This window comes from Anolis sagrei, chromosome 1 (assembly GCF_037176765.1).
Source record: "Anolis sagrei isolate rAnoSag1 chromosome 1, rAnoSag1.mat, whole genome shotgun sequence".
Taxonomy (NCBI): Eukaryota; Metazoa; Chordata; class Lepidosauria; order Squamata; family Dactyloidae; genus Anolis; species Anolis sagrei.
The window spans coordinates 174,972,029-174,995,621 of NC_090021.1; the positions used below are offsets into that span (position 1 = coordinate 174,972,029).

Consider the following 23,593-nt stretch of genomic DNA (forward strand, 5'->3'; position numbering starts at 1 on the left):
ACTCTCACTTACTGTGGTTTTTCCGCGAGTATCTCTGTAGGTCTTAGGAAGCTGTTTCTTGATATAAGACATTGGCATGTTGGCTGATATCCAAACAGAGGATTGTCCGGAGATTTCAATGCCTTGGTCCTTTCATTGCTGGCTGCTACTTCCCAACTGATGTCAGGTGGTGTAATACCTGCTAAACAGTATAATTTCTCCAGTGGTGTGGGGCGTAGGCATCCTGTGATAATGTGGCATGTCTCATTAAGAGCCACATCAACTGTTTTAACATAGTGTAATGCATTCCATACTGGGCATTTGTATTCAGCAGCGGAGTAGCAAAGCGGCAGATGTCGCCGTTACTCATTTCTATGTTTTATAGTGAAATATTGTGTCACGTGTATTACGGCTTGGTTCCTATAAAGATATAGTATGACCATGACCTTCAAAATGACAAGAAACATTGTTATATCAATATGTCTGGCAGCATTTCTATCTATTATGCTGTTTTCGAAATGTGATTTCACTCATTCCCTTTATGCCAAAAAGTCATTAGTTACAGGTTACTGTGTTACTTGTAACTCTTTATTTCCAAGCTCTGTTAAAATGGCTCACGTTGTTCAGGAATAGCTTTAGATATTGTGATTTTGTTTTCTCTTGCATGAGAATATGTTAACACCCATCTTTCAATATTTAACTCCCCTTTAACACTCCTTTGGCTTCTTCCCAATTCACCTTCTCTTAATCTTGGCTACAATGAAGAGTTTACAATCTATCTGATTCTTTGGAAGAACAGCACATTGAGATCAGTGGGTTATCCTCTGTCTGGCACTGTTGGAAGAACAAGAAATTGAAACTGGTGGGCTGGAAGGGGGTTTAAATCTGGCCGGTGTTGTTGGAAGGACAGCAGACCGAGAGAGGAAAATGGGTAGGAAGAGGGATGAGATGCAGATCTCTGGAAACATCTTGAAAAAACCCATTTGAGATGACTGATGCTTATTTTTGTTCCTGAAAATTTGAGTCCTAGCACAGAAACCTTGCTCTAAAATATCTTTCTGATTAAAAACCTCATCTGTGCTTAAAATTGTACCATTTCAGTGGAGTGTTGTATGGTTTCTGTGCTGTATGGCTGTGTTAGAGTATCATTTTCTCCTAACATTTCACCTGCATCTGTGGCTGGCATCTTCAGGAAACCACATACCACACACCCCAGTGATTCTGGCCGTGAGAGCCTTTGATAGTACATTGTACCATTTCAGTTAAAAACCTGTGGTGTGATATGTTGTAATTCCCTCATTTTGATTGGAGTATAATCAGCTAAACATTGTTTATTGTAGCTTGCTCAGTCTCACAAGGTTATACTCTGATTTCAAATTTGGGCTGAAAGGAAAAGAATTAGATTAATAAAATAAATACAGTGTTGATTACTGTATTTGGTATCTGTCAGCTCCCTCCTTCATCAGATAGCAAAGGGAACATTTATTGCGGATGAAGAGACTTTACTTTTCTTCCTGATCCTTAGGGCATTCATCCCCCCCTTCCAACCTGACAGCTCCCATTCTGATAAGCGGCCCTGCCATATACTATACTGTGGCACCATAACTGTCATGGACCCTTGCTGGCCAGAGGGGGTCAGGTAAGCTCTGTTTTTAATATATTGCACTTTTTCATTTTTTATTTTATAGCCCAAAGGATATAAAATAATAACTGAATATGTTTTCAGATGCAAAATATATTAAATCAGCATTTAGCTGATCACCTCTCAGCTCATATCATAATTACAATAGCCTTTGCTCTTGGACTCTCCTGAAAAACTGGCAGATACAAAATTCCAAACAGAGAGAAAAAAGAAAAAATTAAAAGAATAATAATGGTACCAATACTGATAATTCTTGTAAGTGTTCTGCGCAGGCCTTCAAGTTCACTTTTTTGCATCAGTGCTGTAGCTCTTCAGGTTAGCTAAAGCTAAAAATATTGTTATTTTTGTCTTCATACAAGCCAGTCCTCAAATGCAGTCCTATACATACCTACTTTTATCCAATCTCCATATAGTCCAGTAGAATCTTTTCTCAGATAAGTGGGTTTCAAATGCAGCCTCATTTCAAAATAGTTCATTGCATATGCTTAGCTCATGATTTTATCAAGAATACTAAGTGGCCCAAGCATAGGAATGGCTATTTCTGGGGCGGGGTTATTTTGAAAGGAGGTACATGCCTAAATGGACACTTTCGGATTTTTAAAGGCAGGATCCCCTCTGCCCCTGGATCATTTATTTTCCAAGGTTAGGGGAAGTCCTGTTGTAAAATAACTGTTAGGTCTCCTGGCTGATTTCATACCAGGGGTACTCTTTCCAGCAAAGCAAGAAGGTTTGAAACGAAGGGTAAGAGAAGAGCTGCATACAATTCCTGTGATCCTGTTGGAGAAGCTGGCTGCCAGTAATTTAGCATCTCTATACTATAATCAACTTTAATTAAATAACAGTAAAACCATAATTTCTCATGATAAACACAATCAAACACCTTGCTATATTCTATAAAGCAGAATAATTATCTTCTGAAATTCTTTGATGTGTTGTATTATCCACGATATGTTTGCAGTATGTTCACTAGTGCCTCTTGCTTTTATGCACCCAGCTTATACATCTGGCCTTCCTTACTCTGTGATAAAAAATTTTTGAGTACTGCCTTATTGTATGGGAGGGGTAATACATTAGTTCAATGGTCTCTATAATCCCTATGTCCCCTTTCTTGAGGATTGAAATGGATACCACATATCTTAAATTGAAGCAATATCATTTTGGATTTTTTCCTATTTATTGGCGGCTTTTTGATAGAATTTGAGTAGATTCTATCAAATATGCCATCTGTTCCTTGGGAAATGCTTTTGTCAAGTGCTTTGACAGCATCTTCCACTTCCCTTTCTAAAACTCCTTGACAACATGTTCCTCCTTGAATGACTGTCACCTGTCTGTTTCATTGTTATAACAGTTCTCTTTGTCCCTGCATACAAATCAATGAACAGTTGCACTCAGGTTATTGGCCATTTTTTTCAACTTTATTTCTCATCTAACCTTAACTATGTGAATAACATTATCATCAATCCTCTAATGAGACATTCTTACTTTCCTACTTTTAGTTGCTGTATGTATGTATGTATGTGTGTATATATGTGTGTGTGTGTGTGTGTATGCATTCATCTTGACAATTTTTCTGATTTCAGTCCAGATTTCTTACGGTTCCCTGTCAATTAGGCACAGTAGCACAATCTGTTCTTTACCTGGTTTTTAAATTTTACGGGAATGTTCTTCAGATTGTATTTTGGCACTGTGGTTGATTTAGTATACTTATATAGTTTTTTTCTAATTTTTGAAATTAGCAGTTTTGATTCATTAGCCATAATGAATCAAAACTGCAGCAAATACAATAAAAGAGACTAACAGGAGAGTATTTCCTTTTAAGATACTTTTTCTATTTAAAATTTCATACACAGGGACCAGGAGGATTCTTTTTTTCTTGTTCAAACAATATATTTTAATACAGCGTTACAAAACAATGATTGAGTTCTCTCTGGTGCAAAAGTAATTTGCAGGTGGCATGTTCTAAGAAGCATGAATTGTGTCAACAATGGGATTTCCATCGCTGGGTTTCTGTTTACACAAAGTAAAGTGTCTGAATTTTCTTTTCAGATTGATACATCTTCATTATCTTCTGCCTTCTATTTCATCCGTACCTACTTTGACCAGGTTAAGGTCATTAGCTGCTGTCTGATAATTTCATTGCATACATAGTCTAATTTTTGTTGTCTGCCATGTGTGGAGAAAATTTATCTAATCTAGAAGAAACGGGCTAAGGAATGTCTGTTAAACCATTTTAAAAGGGAGTATGAGATATCAAGGTACTATTAAGGCAGTAAAAATTACAATTGCTTCTTGAGACAATTGACTGACATCTGAAGCGTTAAACTGAACAGATAAATTAACCTATCTCTATGCTTCTGTCCTTCTAGTATTTATTTAGTCTGAGAAAGATGGTATGTATGTAGGAGTAGATAGATTTAAGTGATGCACTCCCCACCCTTTCTGTTGTTGTTGTTGTTGTTGTCCATCTCGGTTCTATTCAGACCAGTTAGAACTAAATATTCTCATCCAAGTGGTTATCAGTTACTGACTAGCAAAAGGATTCAACTTCATTAGGACTAAAAAGAAACTATCAAGTGTGATTAGGGTTCTTTGGTGGCCATGTTTCTCTTGCTGACAGCTGCTTGTATCCTATGATTCATGTAGAAATTCTTTAAAAATTCCAATATCTTTACCTGTTGCACCTTGTGCTTTGGTAGAAAAGCAGCATATACATTAAATACGTAAATAAAATGAGGCATGTCCCTTAAGAGTGTGTCCTACAAGCAAGTGCACCCAATTCAGTAGGTGCTTTTATGTATTTATGTATTTATTTATTTACAACATTTATATGCCGCCCTTCTCACCCCGAAGGGGACTCAGAGCGGCTTACAAGATATATATACATACAATATATTATTAACATAGTACAATATCAGTTTGAAAGATTGCTATATTGCACTATATCAATTATACTTGTTGTGCTGATGAACAGATGATCTTCCGTAGCAATGGCATCCTCCATTCCTCCCTATATTTTTAATTTCATCTGTGGAAATGAAACCATTAAAATGATGGGAAAGTATGAAAAAGTAGCTGTTGATACCTGGAAATACTGTGAATGAGGCAAACCGATTTCATGATAAAAGCTGGGCTGGAAGCAGCCATCATCAATTGATATTCTGACTCTAGTCTCTGAGGATATACTGTATAATTCATGTTCTACACTAAGGAACATTGAATCCTGTTGCCTGCAAGAAGTACTTGCAGATTAAGGCAATTTTCTTAATTCTGTTTCCGCGTCACACAAAGGAGCATCTAACAACTGTGCAAAGTGATTACCCATTTCAGAGAGAAGCAGTTTTTCAGACTGGGTTTTGGAAAATTTCATCCTTCTGTTCCTAAGTTGCTGTAAGCTAATAGTTTGCCAGTCCATACAAATGTATTGCTGGGAAGATTATCTGAAAAGAATATGTGTATTTACCAAAGGTTAATTGTGTGCAGGTAAAAATCCATCTCATCAGAAGTGCAGTTTCTTGCCGATAGGTTTCTTCATAAGACTACTACTTCTTGGAAGTATGAAGTTGCACACACCACTATCAGATTCAGCTCATTGGGCTGATGTTCTTTTTTACAACTGTTATGTTTTGAGTGCTTTAAAAGTGTTGAATCCATTATTATTTTTGATATGATGACTTTTAAAAATAGTTTTATTTGTATCATGTTTTACACTGTATTGTGAATCTCTTTCAGGTCTGCACTGAGAGAACTCCAAGTTCTCCTCCTTAAATAAACCTGTCATCTGTTCATTTCATTGTATTGATTTTGTCAGGTGTAACGTGCAACTGCAGAATTGCACATTATATTGGTCACTGTGCCCATCTTGTGTCCCCTCTCGGATTTGGAGTATATGGACAACAGTTTAGAAGGAGTTAGAAAATAAAAATCCAAATGGTTCCCATCTTAGCAAAGAAAAAAATACTGTTTTGGATAGTGGTTGTTTGCAGGCAACAGAACAGAAGTACAGGCATTAGTCATCATATGATAGTGAAGGCTATAAATATGTGTGTTTACAGTGATACCATATTAAGCTGAAAATATGATATAACTTGAAAAGGTTTAATGGGTCTTGATTTCAGAAAAGCAAAATTACCTGATTTCAGTACAATGGCAGTTACAGAATACCTTTTAGTATTTTTCAGAGATTAAATTTTAAGTTAAAGCTATGTCACAATAAATGAACATCAACTAAGTTATGAGTTGCACTCCTGACTTTGGAACATGGGCCTCTCAATTGTCTTACAGAAGAAGTTGATGTATCTGTCTAAGCCAGGGGTCCTCAAACGTTTTAAACAGAGGGCCAGGTCACAGTATCTCAAACTCTTGGAGGGCCGGATTATAATTTGAAAAAAGAATGAATGAATTCCTATGCACACTGCACATATCTTATTTACATGCAAAAACACATTAAAATAATACAATAATTAAAATGAAGAACAAATTTAACAAATATAAACTTACTAGTATTTCAGTGGGAAGTGTGGGCCTGCCTTTGGCTGATGAGATAGGATTGTTGTTGTTGTTGTATGCTTTCAAGTCATTTCAGACTTAGGTTGACCCTGAGTGAGGGCCGGGTAAATGACCTTGGAGGGCTGTATCTGGCCCTCGGGCCTTAGTTTGAGGACCCCTGGTCTAAGCCAACAGAAAAACCTATGAAAGCATGCCTCTTTCTTCTGCATGAAGCATAAAGCAAAGTTGTAACTCTAATCACGTATGGTGTATCTCCCAGGACATAATTGCAAGTAGTTTGGAAATGTGCCTCTCACTTCCCCTCTCAGTGCAGTATAACCATCTTTTGATTGAAGGGGAGAGTGTCACTTATATTTTTCTTTGGTTCTTAGGCAATAGATGCTGGTGAATTGCATCCCTTAATATTCCTCACCGTAGCTTATACTTCCAGGACTAATTCTAACTGTAGTCCAACAGTGCCTGAAACACTGTAGGATGGACAACTTCCAGTAGTCTGGGTACCTTAAAAAGCTGCACCTGCTCTGTTGAGGAGAATTCTCGCTCCTCTTATCTCTATACCCCCCTCCCCCACGTCTCTAAACAACCAATCAACACAACCATTTTGCATCAGAGAGGGCTTTCCCACAGTACTGGAAATAAACTGGGGGAACACAGATTTTGGGAAAGGTTCAGAGTGCTAGGGGTGTGGGAAGTCTGGGGGTCAGCACGTATAAGTGGATCTTAAGTCACTGTTCACAAACCCCTGGTCTGGACAATGACTCTCCATTTGCAGGCTCTATATCTGGTCTGAAATCCTGTGTCTGGTTCCTTGAAGTGTTAAGACTAATTTTAGGGCCTTCACTACTAAACAGCCACTTGTTCTGAAGCTCCTCAACTTCCTGATGTGTTGATAAGTTCAGGTACAAACTGAGAGTGAAAGATTGCTGCCACCCCATCCCACCTCTATGTGATTCTTGTACTTCCTGCATCATAAAGTAGCAACAAATTGGTTGGATGTCTGAAACAGTAGAAGTGGCTTTGGCAGTGTAGACAGAACAGTTATTGCTTCTCCTGGGTGTTCTAATGTCATGATTTCTGTGCTCAGAATGCCCCATTCCACATTTCTTGGACTGTTCTCTGAAAACATCAGATATCTCAGTAATAAATATGTTAGAGGGGTCAAGAGATGGCTGGAATTCTGCATGCCATTATCTGGAGGGTTTCACAACCATCTAGAGCTAGTTTTGGTGGAGTTCAACAGTTCTAGTGATGTGGGTAGATTGAGCTTTTCTGTTTCCACTGTTTTGCCAGAAAGTCAACACTGGATATTGTGTGCTAGCTTTTTCACATGGGCAACTGTAGTCTTTGAACCCATATCAGTGTTCAGTGAATTCCCACCAGAAAGCGCTTTCCTAGTATGCAGCTCTTGAATGCAAGCTGAAATGCGTGAGGCCTGAGTTACAAAATCTAAGACCCAGTTGCTCCTACAGTTGCAGATCTTCAGGAATAAAATGGTAGTTTTGGATGTCGAACTTCCAGAATTGGTCCCTAATGTTTACCAGTTATGCTGATGTGAGAGATCAAAAGCAATTCAGGAGTGAAGAGTATATGCAGAGGAAAAGAAAATTAAAATACGCCTTGTGTTTTGATAATGTTAAAAATAATGCTTTCCACTGTTCGGGAATAAAAAGCTAGTTGTTATAATAATATACAGTATGTGGGAGGTGCTTTTATGATTTCTGTCAGTTTACACCCACATCTATAGGGAAAGTTGCCAAAGTAAACAAATTTAAAAGTAAAGCAGAATTTAACAAAAGGTAAAAACTGAATTAGTATTCAATCGTTTTGTTATGAAAACCTGCGGAGCAATCAATCTCTCTTTAAGCAGGGTATTTTCGAGAGGAAAAATCTGTTTGTGAAGAGTAGGTTGCAGATGCTAATCAACTCTCCATATTTTGTGTGGGTTTTTACATTAAACTGAGATCAGTGTATATCTTAAAATTCCAATAATTACGCTGTATAGAAAGAACTGAGATACAAAGGAGCTTCCATTGAAGGAAGAGTTTTTCAGCAAGCCCTCTCCCATATTCCCTTCACCACCATTATTTCAGAGGGTCTCCCAACCCTGAGTTAAGAGTTACCACATTAATTCTGGGATTAGTCCATTAAATTTTAAAAACCCTGATAAGGAATCCATAATGATATCCAAGTTTTAATTCCACAGTAGAGTCTCGCTTATCCAACATAAATGGATCGGCAGAACATTGGATAAGCAAAAATGTTGGATAATAAGGAGGGATTAAGGGAAACGTCAAATTACATTATGATTTTACAAATTAAGTACCAAAACATCATATTTTACAACAAATAGAAAAAAACAGTTCAATACACAGTAACGTTATGTAGTAATTAGCGTATTTACAAATTTAGCACCAAAACATTGCAGTGTATTGAAACAGCTGTGGATCAAGGCTTGAGGCAGATTGCATTGGATAATACATAACATTGGATGAGCAAAGGTTGGATAAGCGAAACTATTGTATTTGGATGTTTTGCCAAAACATAACGATTTTTTTGTAATATACATCTGTCCATATTGACCCATATTACATTCAGTCTTTCCTTTTCATATTCATTTTACCAATGTAAATTGACCAGTATTTGAATGAGTTAGGCAAGTTAATTAGGATTGTTGTTATTGTGTGCCTTATTGTGTGTTTTATTCTTAGGGTTACCATAACTCTAAAGTTTAGGACAAGGTCCAGGTAAATGACCAGCCTACGGGCCTTGGTTTGGCGACCACTGTAGACCTTTCTTTATATTGCACTATAAAGAAAATGGGCAATGTAGTTGATCACTCTAAAGTAAATATTTTTGTTTATTTTATTTTAAAACAACTCCTATGAAAATCATCTTGTTGTCAGAAGAGCAGTTCAGCCATGCATCTACCTTTTATTGGCTGTCCTTGATAAGAGTTCGTTTCAAGTTTCCTGCTGGTTTTCAGAAATAGATTTTTTCTCTCTACAGAACAGAAATGGGCCTTTTCCACACCCCTTCCCACTGAGGCCAGGTTCCTATTGGGGTAAATGGCTTGTGGAACAGACCATAATATGAGAGATTTTATTTTCCTGGTACATAATACACATAGGAACACACTGCCTCTTTCCGTGAGTTGATGTACTCTTTTCTCAACGGTGTGTTTGTGCTTGCGGAAAACGGAAAATGGCAGTTTTTCAAAATTTCACTGGTGGCTCTTTTTCTCCACCACCTTTCACTTGAATTAGATTTTCTTCATCTCGTATTCAAAGATCATGTACGAAAAAAGAGAAGCAACTCTATTCACTGATAAAGTACCTCTGAAAAAGAATAATGCACCCAGTACTGCACTGAGCAGTGAGCAATTTTTCAGTATCTTTGGATGTCTTTCCCATGCTCTTCTGTGAATTATAAGCCATGCCTGGAAACTGTGCTTTATTAGTAGTGCTATTGATCGTCAACCTGAATAGGTTTTGGTTCACTGGAATAAAATAGAGTGTGATAAAGATTAGAAAGAGCAGGTTTGGTCCTGTGGGTAAAATGGCAGAGTCTAGGGATGAAAATTGAACCCAAGGGGGAGCGGAAATAGCAGAAACCATGCCTGATATTTGCTCTTTGATATTTTAGAGGAGCATTATCATCTCTGATTTTTTTTTCTTTCTGACAGCCTCCAAAAGCGAAATGTTTGACTAGAATTTGGCATCCAAACATCACTGAGACAGGGGAAATCTGTTTAAGGTAATATATTAATTGCATGGCTCACTTTCCTTTGGTTATGTTTACAGTGAAATGCTAGAGAAGAATGATACCCTGCATATGTTGTCTCATTGTCCAGAAATTAAAGGGCATCCTTCCTAAAGCTTTTTCAAAAAATGTTATTTGTAACAACTTTTTTAAATTCCTAAAAATCAATGGATGAGCAAAACATTCTGAAACCTGGGAGGCTTACAGTTGTAAATGTGTCCTACAAGTTTCCTAAGTTTCATCCTGATAGCCGTAAAAATGACAGAAAACCAAGCCTCTAAAGTTCCCCCATTGCCGCCAATAGAACAAAACAGTAACGAAACAAAGCAAAACTTCAGAAATTCAGATTCAAAAATAACCCCCTCTCCTCCTAAATTTTCAAAATATTTCCAAAATGAAACAAGGACTATCCGAATTTAAAAATGAAATTCAAAACATTTCTGCCATTTTGCACACCTCTAATGAACAAGTATACATTATTTCTCTCTTCCTCTCTTTCTCTTTCATTCCCGTTCAGTTACTAGTGAAGATATATCTGGGATCACTGGTTAGGAGGAGGCTTGGTTTCTTCATCTAATGCATTTCTTAATTCCAATAGTGTTTAACATGTGTGTACATTTCACTTTCAGCCTGTTGAGAGAACATTCGATTGATGGGACTGGCTGGGCTCCAACTAGAACCTTAAAGGTAGCCTCAAATCTTGGTTTCCTATCTTGATCTTTGTATAGTGTTGATATAGTGTTGATCAGTGTTGATATAGTGTTGATATAGTGTTGATCAGTTAAAATTGATTTTTTTTATCCAAACCAATTTTTGGCCATAGATAGATAGATAGATAGATAGATAGATAGATAGATAGATTTTTCAGTGGGTGCCTGACATTTTATAAAGAGGGAGTAATAACTTCAAATACGAAAATAACTGGTAAAATAATCATTGGTGAATTATATTGTTTCATTTTGCTGCCTGGTTCTTTGTAGAAATGATCCATGAGCTGGATTAGGTTATGCCTTCTGAACATAGAGACCTCTTGGATCTCTTATTGGCTTTTTTCAGTGTTTGGGAGAAGAAGAAATAATATGTATGGTATATTAAAGTCCTTAAAACATGGAGCCCACGGTGTGTGAGAATGGACTTTACTATTGTTTAAGTAGACTTGAACTGTGATCTGTTTTCACTATTTAACCTGAATTCCTATATTACATCATTATTTATATATGTATGTTAAACTGAGATGATCCTGTTTCTGTCAAATTGCTGTTTCCACCATATCTCCTGTGCCAGTTATATTCCTATCCACCTTATTGAACTACTTAACTTTTTGATCATTTTGTATGTTGGCCTCCTTCCCCCCTCCAAAATTTGGGTTGCTGTTGCTTGATGCTTCTTTATTACTGTTATGCTGTTTTGTGTCTTTTTAATTTGTAACTTGCTGTTGTTTTGCTTTTAATTGCTTGGCCCCATGTAAGCCGCCCCGAGTCCCCTTGGGGAGATGGAGGCGGGGTAGAAAAATAAAGTTCTTCTTTTTCTACTACTTCTACTTCTTCTTCTTCTAAAGCACATACATAAGATTCTGAAAGTACAGGAGAGGCATAATGGGGAGAATTTATTGGTAGAATGAATGAATTTGATACTAACCTTAATGCATATTTCGTGTTTACAATGTGCTTCCAGTGGTTTCTCATTTAGAGTCAGATCCAGTCAATACCTGCTTAGTTTCGTGACTTAACTACATATGGGGAATGCGTGCTTGGTTAACTAGAATAATTTTCTTTCAAAACATCAATATCAATAGGAAATAGGAAATATCAATAGGAAATCAAGCATCAATAGGAAATAGTTCAGACTTAGAGCATCTACAGTAAGTGTTCCACCCATGTCGTGGCTTTGACCCGTATTTCTCTATATGCAACCTGCTACTAGTCAGAGAAGTAAAGTCATGTCAGCAGATAGGCCAGTTTATGGTCATTTCAATTGGTTTCAGTGTAGTTTTGATAAATCTGTTGAAAATAGTGTGGTAAGATATATTATTGAATACTATCATTCAGTTGATGGAACAGCAAGGAAGTATGCATGGAAATGAAAGACATTTATCTGTTCTCCTATTTATTTATTTATTTATTTACTATATTTATATCCTGCCCTTCTCACCCTGAAGACGACTCACAGCAGAGGCACAATTTGATGCCTTGAATACATAGAAAAATAAAACAAAATAAACTTTAAAATCACATAATTAAAACATATCACTTAAAATAATTACTTAAAATCACACAGTCCAAAAGCATATTCCAGGAACCATTCCAATTGTCATTGTTCATTATTGCACTGAGAAATTGTTGTTGCACTGGGTATCTTTGTGCAAATGCTTGATCCCACAACCAGAATTTAACAGGAGCTAGGGGGCTGATATAATTTCGCTGGGGAGGGAATTCCGCAGCCAAGGGGCCACCACCGAGAAGGCCCTGTCTCTCGCCCCCACCAGTTGCGCCTGCGAGGGGGCAGGGCCTTCCCAGAGCAGGGCCTCCCCAGACTATCTTAATCTCCGAGATGGTTCATAAGTTCAAACACATAAGCTATTTTAAATTAATTGGAAATTAAGCATGTGTTTACTTATTTCACTTCTTTGCCTAGCATGCACAAACACGCATGAACACTGCCTTTGTATAAAATACAAGATGTATTAAGTGTTTCTCATTGTAATTCACAACCTTGGTTAAAAGTATAAGATGCATGTAGAAGTTTAAGAGTTTTGACTTCTTTGGCTGAATATGTTTATTTTTCTTTTTTTAGGATGTTGTTTGGGGATTAAACTCTTTATTTACTGTAAGTAACAGTGATTTAAATTGATGACTTTCTTTGATTAACCTCTTGATTGTTTGAGTAAACTTGCAAAGTAAACTGGTCAGCTTCCAGGAACGTAGTGTATTGTTGCAGCAAAATCAAAATAGATGTTTGTACTAGTTTTTTCAAAAATTGAACATAAATGATAACTGAGGCATCTCATGAAGTGATCTGTAATTCATGGAAGTGTATCTTTCTAGGGTCCAAGATGATAGTAATTGTTGTAGCCCTTAGGACAGAGATGGGGGAAATTGTAGCCCATGGGTCACTTACTGTTCCCAAAGCCCTATTTTGGCAGTCCCTGAAGTATCCTTAAAAGTACCAGAAGTTTGTTTTTTTAAGTTGGGATTAGAGGGTGATTTGAGTCTCTTTTGTAAAGAGAAAAGGGGGCTTTGAGAAAGTGGAATATAAATAAAAATAATAAAATAATAATAATTTCCACTCACAAACATGTGCTCTTTATATTTCTTTTATATCCTTTCCTCATACCTAGAATTTTCTTCCCATCAAAAATGAGAGTACAGTACTGACAACCATGAATCTTGTTTCCAAAAAAACCTGAATTGTGCTTGATTAGAGGCTTACAGATGGAAGCTTTGATTGCGAACCATTAATCAAGGCTGATTTACTTGTTCTAGCAGGAAGTTTATTCTTAGAACTGTACTAAGAGAAGAAAAATCCCATTGGAGATGTGTTGATGATGTCCTCTTTGTCTAAGGGTTTTGAGGGAGAGTTTGCAATAAAGATACAGATGAGATTCCCAACTGTGAATATAACTTCACCATCCATCTCAGCCTCTTTCTTGATGCTATCCTTATAGAGGGCTGGATCATTTTAGTTGGGGTAGTGAGATGGAGGTCCTTGCTCCAAATATTTCTTCCATTCCTCTGGAAATGAAGGAAGCTAAAAATCTTACTATTTTTCTCCTTAACATTATATAAGAAGCATCCAGTGAAAAATGGGAAACTCAGTATTGACTGCAATCCTGAGTGCTATTATATGTGCAAAGTAAGAGCTTATATGGAGAAAATGCTCCCCCCCCCCCCCCCCCCCCGCTTCCCAGATTGCATTTTCTGGGTAGTAATGCAAAACTGCTTTCTAAGCTCCACAGTGTTTCAAAAGAAGGTTCTGAAAGACTGCATAAGGCATTGCAGATGAAAGCATAGAACTGCAGTCATGCTTTTTAAAAAATCCAATTTGAAGCTTTCCCTGGATTGTAGTTATAAAGCCTAATGTCAGAACACTTTTCTTCTCTCCTTTGCAGCTTGTCAAAAAAATAAAATAAAAGATGTCTCACATATTCTTATTTCTTTTGTAGTTAAGATATCCCATGATTTACAATGTTTAAATCTAGTCATTTATAAAGTCCTTTGCAAATTATTACCGAAGATTCATCTGCCACCCATCCTTTTTCCTTCTCAGTTGCTTCACTCCCCTCCAGGTTTCTGCTTATCTTCCATCTTCTCTCACTTCATCTGAAAGTATTCAGTTGTATGTACATGTATGTGGAATACAAAGCTAGATTGGTACACACAAAAGGGCTGCATCCCATATGTAGAACTCCCTCCTGAGGGAAGGCAAACTGGCTCCATCCCTTTTCAATTTCCAGCAGGCAGCTAAGGCCCCTTCTACACTACCCATTAATCCAGATTATGAAATCCGATAATCTAGATTATCTGCTTTGAACTGGATTATACGAGTCTACACTGCCATATAATCCAATTCAAAGAAGATAATCTGGATTTTATATGGCAGTGTAAAAGGGGTCTAGGACAACATTGTGTCATCTGACTTTTGCCCCTTAAAATTGCTCTTTCTATATTATCTAATTTTTCCATTGTTTTAAGGAAGTCTGTTTTTAAGAAATAAACAAACATACTGTGGGGTCAAATGTTAGTTATCTATTGCTGGGCATATACTACTTTATTAAATGTAACAAAGGCAATTAGGAAACAAAGCCCCCAAACAGATCTGGAAAAGATAATTAAGAAATGTGGTCATTGCTAATAGTCAACACGGATTTATCAAAAACAAGTCAAGTCAATGCTTTTTTCGATAGAGTTACAAGCTGGGTAGATGCAGGAAATGCCGTGGATGTATTGTACCTAGATTTCAGTAAGGCCTTCGACAAGGTCCCCCATGACCTTCTGGCAACCAAATTATTCAAATGTGGGCTAGGCCAAACTACAGTGAGGTGGATCTGTAATTGGTTAAGCGGACAAACCCAGAGGGTGATTCCTCTTCATCCTGGAAAGAAGTGATGAGCGGAGCGCCACAGGGTTCGTCCTGGGCCCAGTCCTGTTCAACATCTTTATTAATGACTTAGATGAAGGGCTAGAAGGCATGATCATCAAGTTTGCAGATGACACCAAGTTGGGAGGGATAGCCAATACTCCAGAAGACAGGAGCAGAATTCAAAATGATCTTGACAGATTAGAGAGATAAGCCAAAACTAACAAAATGAAGTTCAATTGAGACAAATGCAAGATCCTCCACTTAGGCATTAAAAATGAAATGCAAAAATACAGAATGGGAGACGCATGGCTCGAGAGCAGTACATGTGAAAAAGATCTTGGAGCCCTTGTGGACAACAAGTTAAACATGAGCCATCAATGTGATGTGGCAGCAAGAAAAGCTAATGGGGTTTTGGCCTGGATCAATAGCAGTCTAGTATTTAGATCCAGGAAAGTTCATGCTATACCCCTCTATTCTACCTTGGTCAGACCACTTCTAGAATACTGTGTCCAATTCTGGGTACCGCAGTTGAAGGGAGATGCACATGCTTGTCAGCGTAAGAAATGCTGTTATTTTGCACATTTTGAGTCTTTCTTCCTTGACATCTGCCAAATCTTTTCTTCTTGCCCTCTAGTTACTATAGAGCCATTATCAACAATCATCCAGACTACTGTAATCATACTGAAATTTGTTCCTGTTCATAGCTCTTCTCTAGTTATTTTCCCCTCTACTATTGCCGCCATCCTTTTAAGTTCCTACATTAGATAACAATCCATCTCATCATCATCAGCCTTTTTAAATTTTTAAATTGCCTTGAACAGGCAGGATTCTTTTAATATGTGTGTTATGGCGACAATTTTTTATGTTTGTATTTTGTTTTGTTAATCTTATGGTTATGTTGTTTTTTACTTTGTATGTTTTGTGATGTTACCTGGGAACCGCTCTTGAGTCCCCTCGGGGAGATGGAGCGGTATATAAATAAAGTTTTATTATTCAAGTTTTATTATCATCATCATCATGGCCAAGTATGATTGTCTTGCAGAGGTAAAATCTTGGCGGTGGATCTCCGTGACTGTGAAAACCTGTTCTGGATTCACATGGTCTTTCACACTGAGGACATAAGATTTCTGGATGGAAGGAAGTCGCTTGCAACAAGGATTTGCCTTCCTCTTGGCACGTTTCTCCCTTTTGCCCTCTATTCATGTATCTTCAAAACCCATAGCACCATTGCACCAACTTCCAATTAGGATGCTTGAGAGCTAGGGCTTCCCAGTTCTCTGTGTTTATACCACTTTTTTTCAAGGTTAGCTTCAAGCCCATCTTTAAATCTTTTTTGCTGTCACCGGCATTCCATTTTTTGTTTGTGAGTTGAAAAATAACAGCTTTTGGAGACAGAAATTGGACATTCGGACAACATGGCCGGCTCAGCATAGAGAATGACCATTTCAGTGCAGGTAGTCTTTGACGTCCTGTCTTCCCAAATGATTTGCTGAAATGTTTTGAAGGCCATGCTGATGGCATCTTTCCAGAATTTGAGACATCTAATAACAGTACACCATATTTCACTGCCCTTTCTTCCTCTTCCAGCACATTCTCCAGTAAACATTTGGAAAAGTCATTTTGAACTTTGAAAGCCGTCATGCTTGACAAGCTACAGAGATTTGTACAATTCAACATGATCTTCAGGCTGATGTATTCAATAATAACTGTATTTGTGCAGGGGCTTAGGTATCAAATGTGAGTCCTGTCATCAGGTCTCACCATGTTTTTACAGGGGAGTGTTTAGAAATATTACTTTCCAGGGCAAAACAACACTTGAGGGGGCAGAAGGTTTTAACTATTGAAAGTTCAGGTAACATATCTGCTGGCTGTCTATCATTTTGAAAAGTCAGTGATTTGTTTATGTGTAATTCTGAGCTTTTAAATCTATTAGAGAGGTAGATATTTTTTTTTTCAGAAACTATTACCACTTTCTAGATTTTATATCCGGAATTGTATGGCTTTCCAAATAGCATTGTATTAGAATTTCTAGCATTGTTCTCCATTGGCTATGCTGACTAAAGTTGCTGGGATTTTAGTGCAATATCTGCAAAGCTATTTATTTCTAGGGATATAATTTAAGAAAAATTTTTTTAAAACTCTTTATGTGTGCCTTCAGGTCAACTCTGACTTGTGATGATCATCACTGGATCTTCATGTTTGTTTGTTTGTTTGTTTTATTTTTTATCCTGTCTTTCCCCTGTCATTTCCTTCCTCTGGGGCTAAGACTTTGCCCATTGGCTTTTCCTGGTTGAGCAAGGATTTGAATTTTGCATCTTCATCCAAACTCCAACCACTAAATCTGGAGTTAATTGTGGCAATCGAAATATAACAGTGTGGTTTTAGGTCATTTTAGTGTCAACCACAAAAAATATTTCTGAGAAATTAATTCAAACATTTACCAGATGATCTCTTGTTTCCATAGCAATTATTCCTTTCCCCTTTTCTCTGGAATGATTTCATAAACACATGAACATATCAACTTTCTAGCTGTTTTAATATACTCTTTGTGAAAATAAATAGCAGTTTGTAGTTAGAGTGATGTATTTGAAACTATTGGACCTAGTTTGACTAGAGGTAATCAAGTGAATGGGGCAAAGTTTTCAGTTAGTATACCTAAAATTGAGTGCCTGTTCTACTAAAATGATTTCAAATCCTATTACTTTAATAGGATTCGTAACAACCTTCTGTGTCTATCTACTGTTAAGTAAGATTCATTGATTTGGGTACAACTCACTTCCTGTGGAGCCCCCAGTGGCGCAGTGGGTTAAACCCCTGTGCCGGCAGGACTGAAGACCGACAGGTCGCAGGTTCGAATCTGGGGAGAGGCGGATGAGCTCCCTCTATCAGCTCCAGCTTCTTATATGGGGACATGAGAGAAGCCTCCCACAAGGATGATAAAACATCACATCATCCGGGCGTCCCCTGGGCAATGTCCTTGCAGACGGCCAATTCTCTCACACCAGAAGCAACCTGCAAAAAAACCCCTCACTTCCTGATATATATGTTTCATTTTTATCACAAATAACTATAGCCAGTTGTTTTCTTTGGTGAAGATATTAGATTTATGGCTATATACTGTTTTTTGCATGTGTGGCAGAGTGAAAAAAAGCCTGGTCATTAGCCAGTATCCAGAATATGGCAAAATTAGTTTGGACATGTTTCTCAGATAACAGCTTATGCACGCACACATATCCCAATAAACTCCATGGGAAATTTCTGTTAAAACAGAACGGAATCAGAAAAAAAGTTCTTCAAAGATGAGTAAATAAGGGGGACATCTTCTGGGCAGGCTTAAAGTATTCTAAACAAAATCAAAACAAACTCTATCCAGTTACTGCTTCTGAGAGTCTACTGTATGTTTCCAAAATTCAGTCTTGGACCAGATCAGAGGTATCAGCTCACTGTTGTTAAACCATGATTATACTTTGGGCTTGTTCCCTTCCCCTTCCAGTCCTCAGTCTTTCCTAAATTTGAAAAAAAAAATCCAAATAGTGGCATCTATTTAGAATAATTAAATAGGTTTAAAGTTTAGATTTATGCTTTGATTGAATTTGGCATTGGACATTAAAACGATCATTGCAATTAATGAGATTCTCATAAATACTCAAGGCTATCCAGGGGTGTAGATTTCTCACTTTTCCTTCATTAGTGGTTTGCCAAGTCATTGTGTAAACAGCTTCTACTACTTCAGTTTCAGAAGCAACTGTTGTTCAGAAGGAAAGAAGGGAGGCTTACGGAACTGGTGGCCTTGTTCTTTGGATCTTGGTTGCTATGTCCCATCCTGCTATCATTGTTCACAGGCTTGATAATCACAGCCTGCCTTTCTTTTAAGCCTTGTTTCTTTGTAGGATCTCCTGAATTTTGATGATCCTTTGAATATTGAAGCTGCAGAACATCATTTACGGGACAAGGTAAGTAACAGGATAGTGGCAATGTTCCTGTTGCCTTCAACAGGGAATGGTTGTCATGTACCATATAAATAAATAAAAACAGTCTGTACATAATTACAGGTTGATTTTGAGTTAGTTGGCAGTACATTCTGAGGGTTTCAGACCTAAATTCTACTGAGGGATGTCAAGTTAAAAGTTTATGTGGGAGGCATGAGCTACCATGAGCTGCTTGGCCTTCTGATGAAAGGAAACAAACAAGGACATCTAATCACCTCTCAACAAAAGATTGCTCCAGGCACTGCCAGGCCATGAAATGCTAATCAAGGTGGTCAGTTGAAACATTCACACCTAGCTCCAGCAGACAAAAGTCCTTTGTCCCACCCTGGTCATTCCACAGATATATAGATGCTTTTTCCTAGTTCCAACAGACCTCACTACCTCTGAGGATGCTTGCCATAGATGCAGGCAAAACATCAGGAGAAATGCCTCTAGAACATGGCCATATAGCCCGAAAAAACCTACAACAACCCAGTGATTCCGGCCATGAAAGCCTTCGACAATATACATCATCGTTTTATATGCTTACTTAGTTGTGTATTTTGTGTGTGCTTTTGTGAGCAACCCAAAGTCCCTTCTAGGAGATGGTGGCGGGATATATATTTGTTGTTGTTGTTTCCACTCTAAATCCAGCCACAAAAGTAACTTTCTTCTTATGAAAATCCAACATGCATCAGTACCTCTGGCAGTGTAATACAGTCTTTTTGTCTCTCCTCCCTTGTGTAGGAAGACTTCCGAACTAAAGTTGACGATTACATTAAGCGTTACGCGAGATGATGAAGGGAGCTGGATGACAAGAGCTACGGATTGTATATGCAGCGTTGACTTGAGACGCAACAAACAAAAACACCCTGGAATGTACTCGTCCTGTGTCCATGTTGTTCTGAAGAAGATAAACAAGCTTCATAATCATCCATGTGAAATGGAGAGTTCACCGTCAATCCAGCAAAAAAATGTGTATCTTGGTTGAAAAAAAAAATGTTTCCTTAACTGCTAACGATATTTTATTTTCTGAAATTGTACTGTATATCCAGAGTTGAGATATGCTTGAGACTTAAAAAAACAAATCACTATGAAGATTATTTACACATGTTTTTTTTAAAAAAATAATTAATGAGTGGTAAAAAACGAGCAGTATGTTTCCCGGAACACTTAAAATTGGCAATAAAAGTGTGTTTTGTTTGAGAACTAAGGCACTGAAACGTTTGCCTTTTCCCAAACTGAAGTAAGAATATGCCGTGCACTGAGCAAAGGAAATTGCATAAAGCCAGTTATACCTACGTATTGAAGTTCCTTCTATTTAATTTAAAACCTCTGCTTTTTGTTCATCTTTTTGCCTACAATGTTTTTAGTTTGCATTGATTGTGCAAAGCACTTACTGAAACAAAGGCTGTTTCTGTAACCTACTTCCAAGTGGTGTATTGCTTTTGTTTAAAAAAAAAACCCACACACTTTTAAATGCAAGTGCAAAGAAAGGGAATGTCATTTTTAAACAATGCCTCTTCAACGTTTCAATTCTGTGGGAGTTGACATTACAGACTGTTACGTCATAGAGTAAACCTGAAGTTTTAAGGAATAAGTGGGGAAACAGCCTGGAGCTCTAGAGGCAGATTTAATGCGCACTGCAATCTTGTTGTGATGCTCTTGGAAGCCAGACCTCCTGTGGCAAAGGTAACATGTATTAAGAGTGGTTTTAAAGCCACTTGGCTATTTGTTTCTTTATCAAATAATGTATATATGAAACTGCAAATTTCATGTTCTGGAATTTGGGGGCGGGCACATGTACCTCAGGAATGCGTTTGAAGCAAATGCCGCAACGTGTGCTTACTATTTTATCCTAATTCTTCCTGACATACATTGATCAAAACGGAGGCCCAGTATTGCTACTGTAATTGGACAGAGACAGTGACAGAGAGAGAGCCATACTCATATTAACTTTATTTAGAATTCATGCAGCAGATATGACGTGTTTGGATTACCATGACGAATTACCACCAAAGGCAAAGGTGAATAAATGTTTGTATAGTTTCATACATACGGTGTGCATTACATTTCTGTCTTACCTCTCCCCCATGGAAAAAAAATATTTTTAATGCATCTAGTGCTTTTGTCGTTTGTTATTGTGGCACCTTTTCATGATGAAAGCCCTGGCATTTCACTACAATGTTGCAAGTACTACTTCAACCAGAAAAGTCAGCCATAGCAGAGCACCTGATGAACCAACCTGGACACAGCATTTTATTTGAGAACACAGAAATGCTGGACCACTCTCACAACCTTTTTTTAACAAGAGACCACTTGACCAGGGACCACTCTCCAACATTAGTACCAAAGTGGTTACGAATCAGTTTTTGGTCAGCTTTAGATTCAGTTTAGTTATTTGGGGTGCTGATTTAGAAAATTGCATTAGATAGATCACATCAGATCTAGCTTCTGATACAGAACATATGCCATCCAGTAGTCGCCATCTGCTCACCCACAGGAAACCATCTATATAAATAAAAATGTAATGTTCGTTTGTGGTATTCACAGAACTCAAAAACCCCTGGATGAATTGGCACTAAATTTGGACACGATGCACCTAACAACCCAATGTATGTTCTCCACTCAAAAAAATTGATTTTGTCATTTGGGATTTGTAGTTGCTGGGATTTATAGTTCACCTACAATCAAAGAGCATTCTGAACCCCACCAATGATGCAATTGAACCAAAGTTGGTATACAGTTCTCCCAACAGAAAATACTGGAAGGGTTTGGTGGGCAGAGTCCTTTGGTTTTGGAGTTGTAGTTCACCTACATCCAGAGATCACTGTGGTCTCAAACAATGATGGATCTGGACCATACTTGGCATGAATACTCAATATGCCCAAATGTGGACACTGGTGGAGTTTGGAGAGAATAGAATCTTGACATTTGGGAGTTGTAGCTGCTGGGATTTATAGTTCACCTACAATCACAGAGCATTCTGAACCTCATCAATGATAGAATTGGGCCAAACCTCCCACACTGAACCCCCATGTGGGCCACAGCAATGCGTGGCAGGGGATGGCAAGTATTTAATAATCTAGAATTGATGTGGTAGTAATCTTTTATGGGTACCCAGCCTCTCCTCTCCTGACATCCCTGTTGCCTTGGCACTATGAGAGGGTTTCGCAAGACTAGTAGCTGTCGTTGTCACATGGTTTCAAGGCAACGGTGTAGTTATGGTGAGGCTGTGGACCATATTTTTGTTCTTGTGGACCAGTGGTGGTCCATAAACCACAGGTTGGGAACCATTGTTCTAAACAAATATCATTTTCCTCTGTTTACTGCAGTTTTATTCTTTCTGTTTTCCTAAAATACTAATGTATCTTTTAGTACAGAAATTTGCACTTCCCTTTTTAATGCTACGAATGATTTAATTATATATATATATTATAAAGCCAAGGTGATGATGAACCCACATTAGTACACATCACCTGAGTAAGAATCCCACTGGAGCATTGCAGCACACCCAAATACCTGGGAGTTACCCTGGACCGTGCTCTGACCTACAAGAAGCACTGCCTGAACATCAAGCAAAAAGTGGGCGCTAGAAACAATATCATACGAAAGCTGACTGGCACAACCTGGGGATCACAACCAGACACAGTGAAGGCATCTGCCCTTGTGCTATGCTACTCTGCTGCTGAGTACGCATGCCCTGTGAGGAACACATCCCATCACGCTAAAACAGTGGATGTGGCTCTTAATGAGACATGCCGCATTATCACAGGGTGTCTGCGCCCTACACCACTGGAGAAATTGCACAACCTGACATCCGCCGGGAAGTAGCAGCCAATAGTGAAAGGACCAAGGCAGTGACATCTCCAGCTCATCCCTTGTTTGGGTATCAGCCAGCACGTCAACGACTTAAATCAAGAAATAGTCTTCTTAGATCTACAGAGACACTCGCTGGAACACCTCAGCAAGTGAGAGTCCAAAAGTGGCAGGCTCAAACCCAGCGCCTCAATCCGTGGGTGATACCAGATGAGAGACTCCCTCCTGGGCACACAGAAGACTGGGCAACTTGGAAGGCATTGAACAGACTGCGCTCTGGCACCACAAGATGCAGAGCCAACCTTAAGAAATGGGGCGACACAGTGGAATCCACGACATGCGAATGTGGAGAAGAGCAAACCACTGACCACCTACTGTAATGCAACCTGAGCCCTGCCACATGCACAATGGAGGACCTTCTTGCAGCAACACCAGAGGCACTCCAAGTGGCCAGATACTGGTCAAAGGACATTTAGTCAACTACCAAGTTTGCAAAATTTGTGGGTTTTTTTTTTATCTGTTTGTTTGTTTTGTTCTGTTAGAAATGTAATACAATGGTATGGTTGCTGATGACACAATAAATAAAATACCGAATTAAGTAAGTTTTCTGAAAAGCTGGATTCCTGTGATCCACTGAAGAGGTTAGGAGAAGATCCATTAAAATCATGGGGATTACTTCAAGTCTTAAGTACGGATGAAAACATGCCTATTTATGCTTTTAAATGTTATTAATGTGTTGTTTTACATGTTTAACAAGTGAATCCAGCTGTCATTTACAGAAGTCACCTAGGGAATTATTTCATCTTGGTTTAAATGTTTCTATAATGTGTTGTTTGAATTG

General features: G+C 38.1%; 1 protein-coding gene across 2 annotated transcripts in view; it reads left to right on the top strand.

Annotated features, from left to right (window-relative positions):
• UBE2F (ubiquitin conjugating enzyme E2 F (putative)) overlaps positions 1-20,987 on the top strand; it is a 39,285-nt gene extending 18,298 nt beyond the window's left edge. Inside the window, exons 6-10 of one of the 2 annotated variants that reach the window (XM_060781470.2) lie at positions 9,810-9,880; positions 10,516-10,573; positions 12,680-12,712; positions 18,840-18,918; positions 19,681-20,987. In XM_060781470.2, coding sequence (XP_060637453.2) covers positions 9,810-9,880; positions 10,516-10,573; positions 12,680-12,712; positions 18,840-18,872 — 195 coding nt within the window. In that variant the 3' untranslated portion in view covers positions 18,873-18,918; positions 19,681-20,987. The remainder of the gene's footprint in view (positions 1-9,809; positions 9,881-10,515; positions 10,574-12,679; positions 12,713-18,839; positions 18,919-19,680) is intronic. The other variant, XM_060781461.2, reaches the window with a different exon arrangement.
• The last annotated feature ends 2,606 nt before the right edge of the window (positions 20,988-23,593 follow it).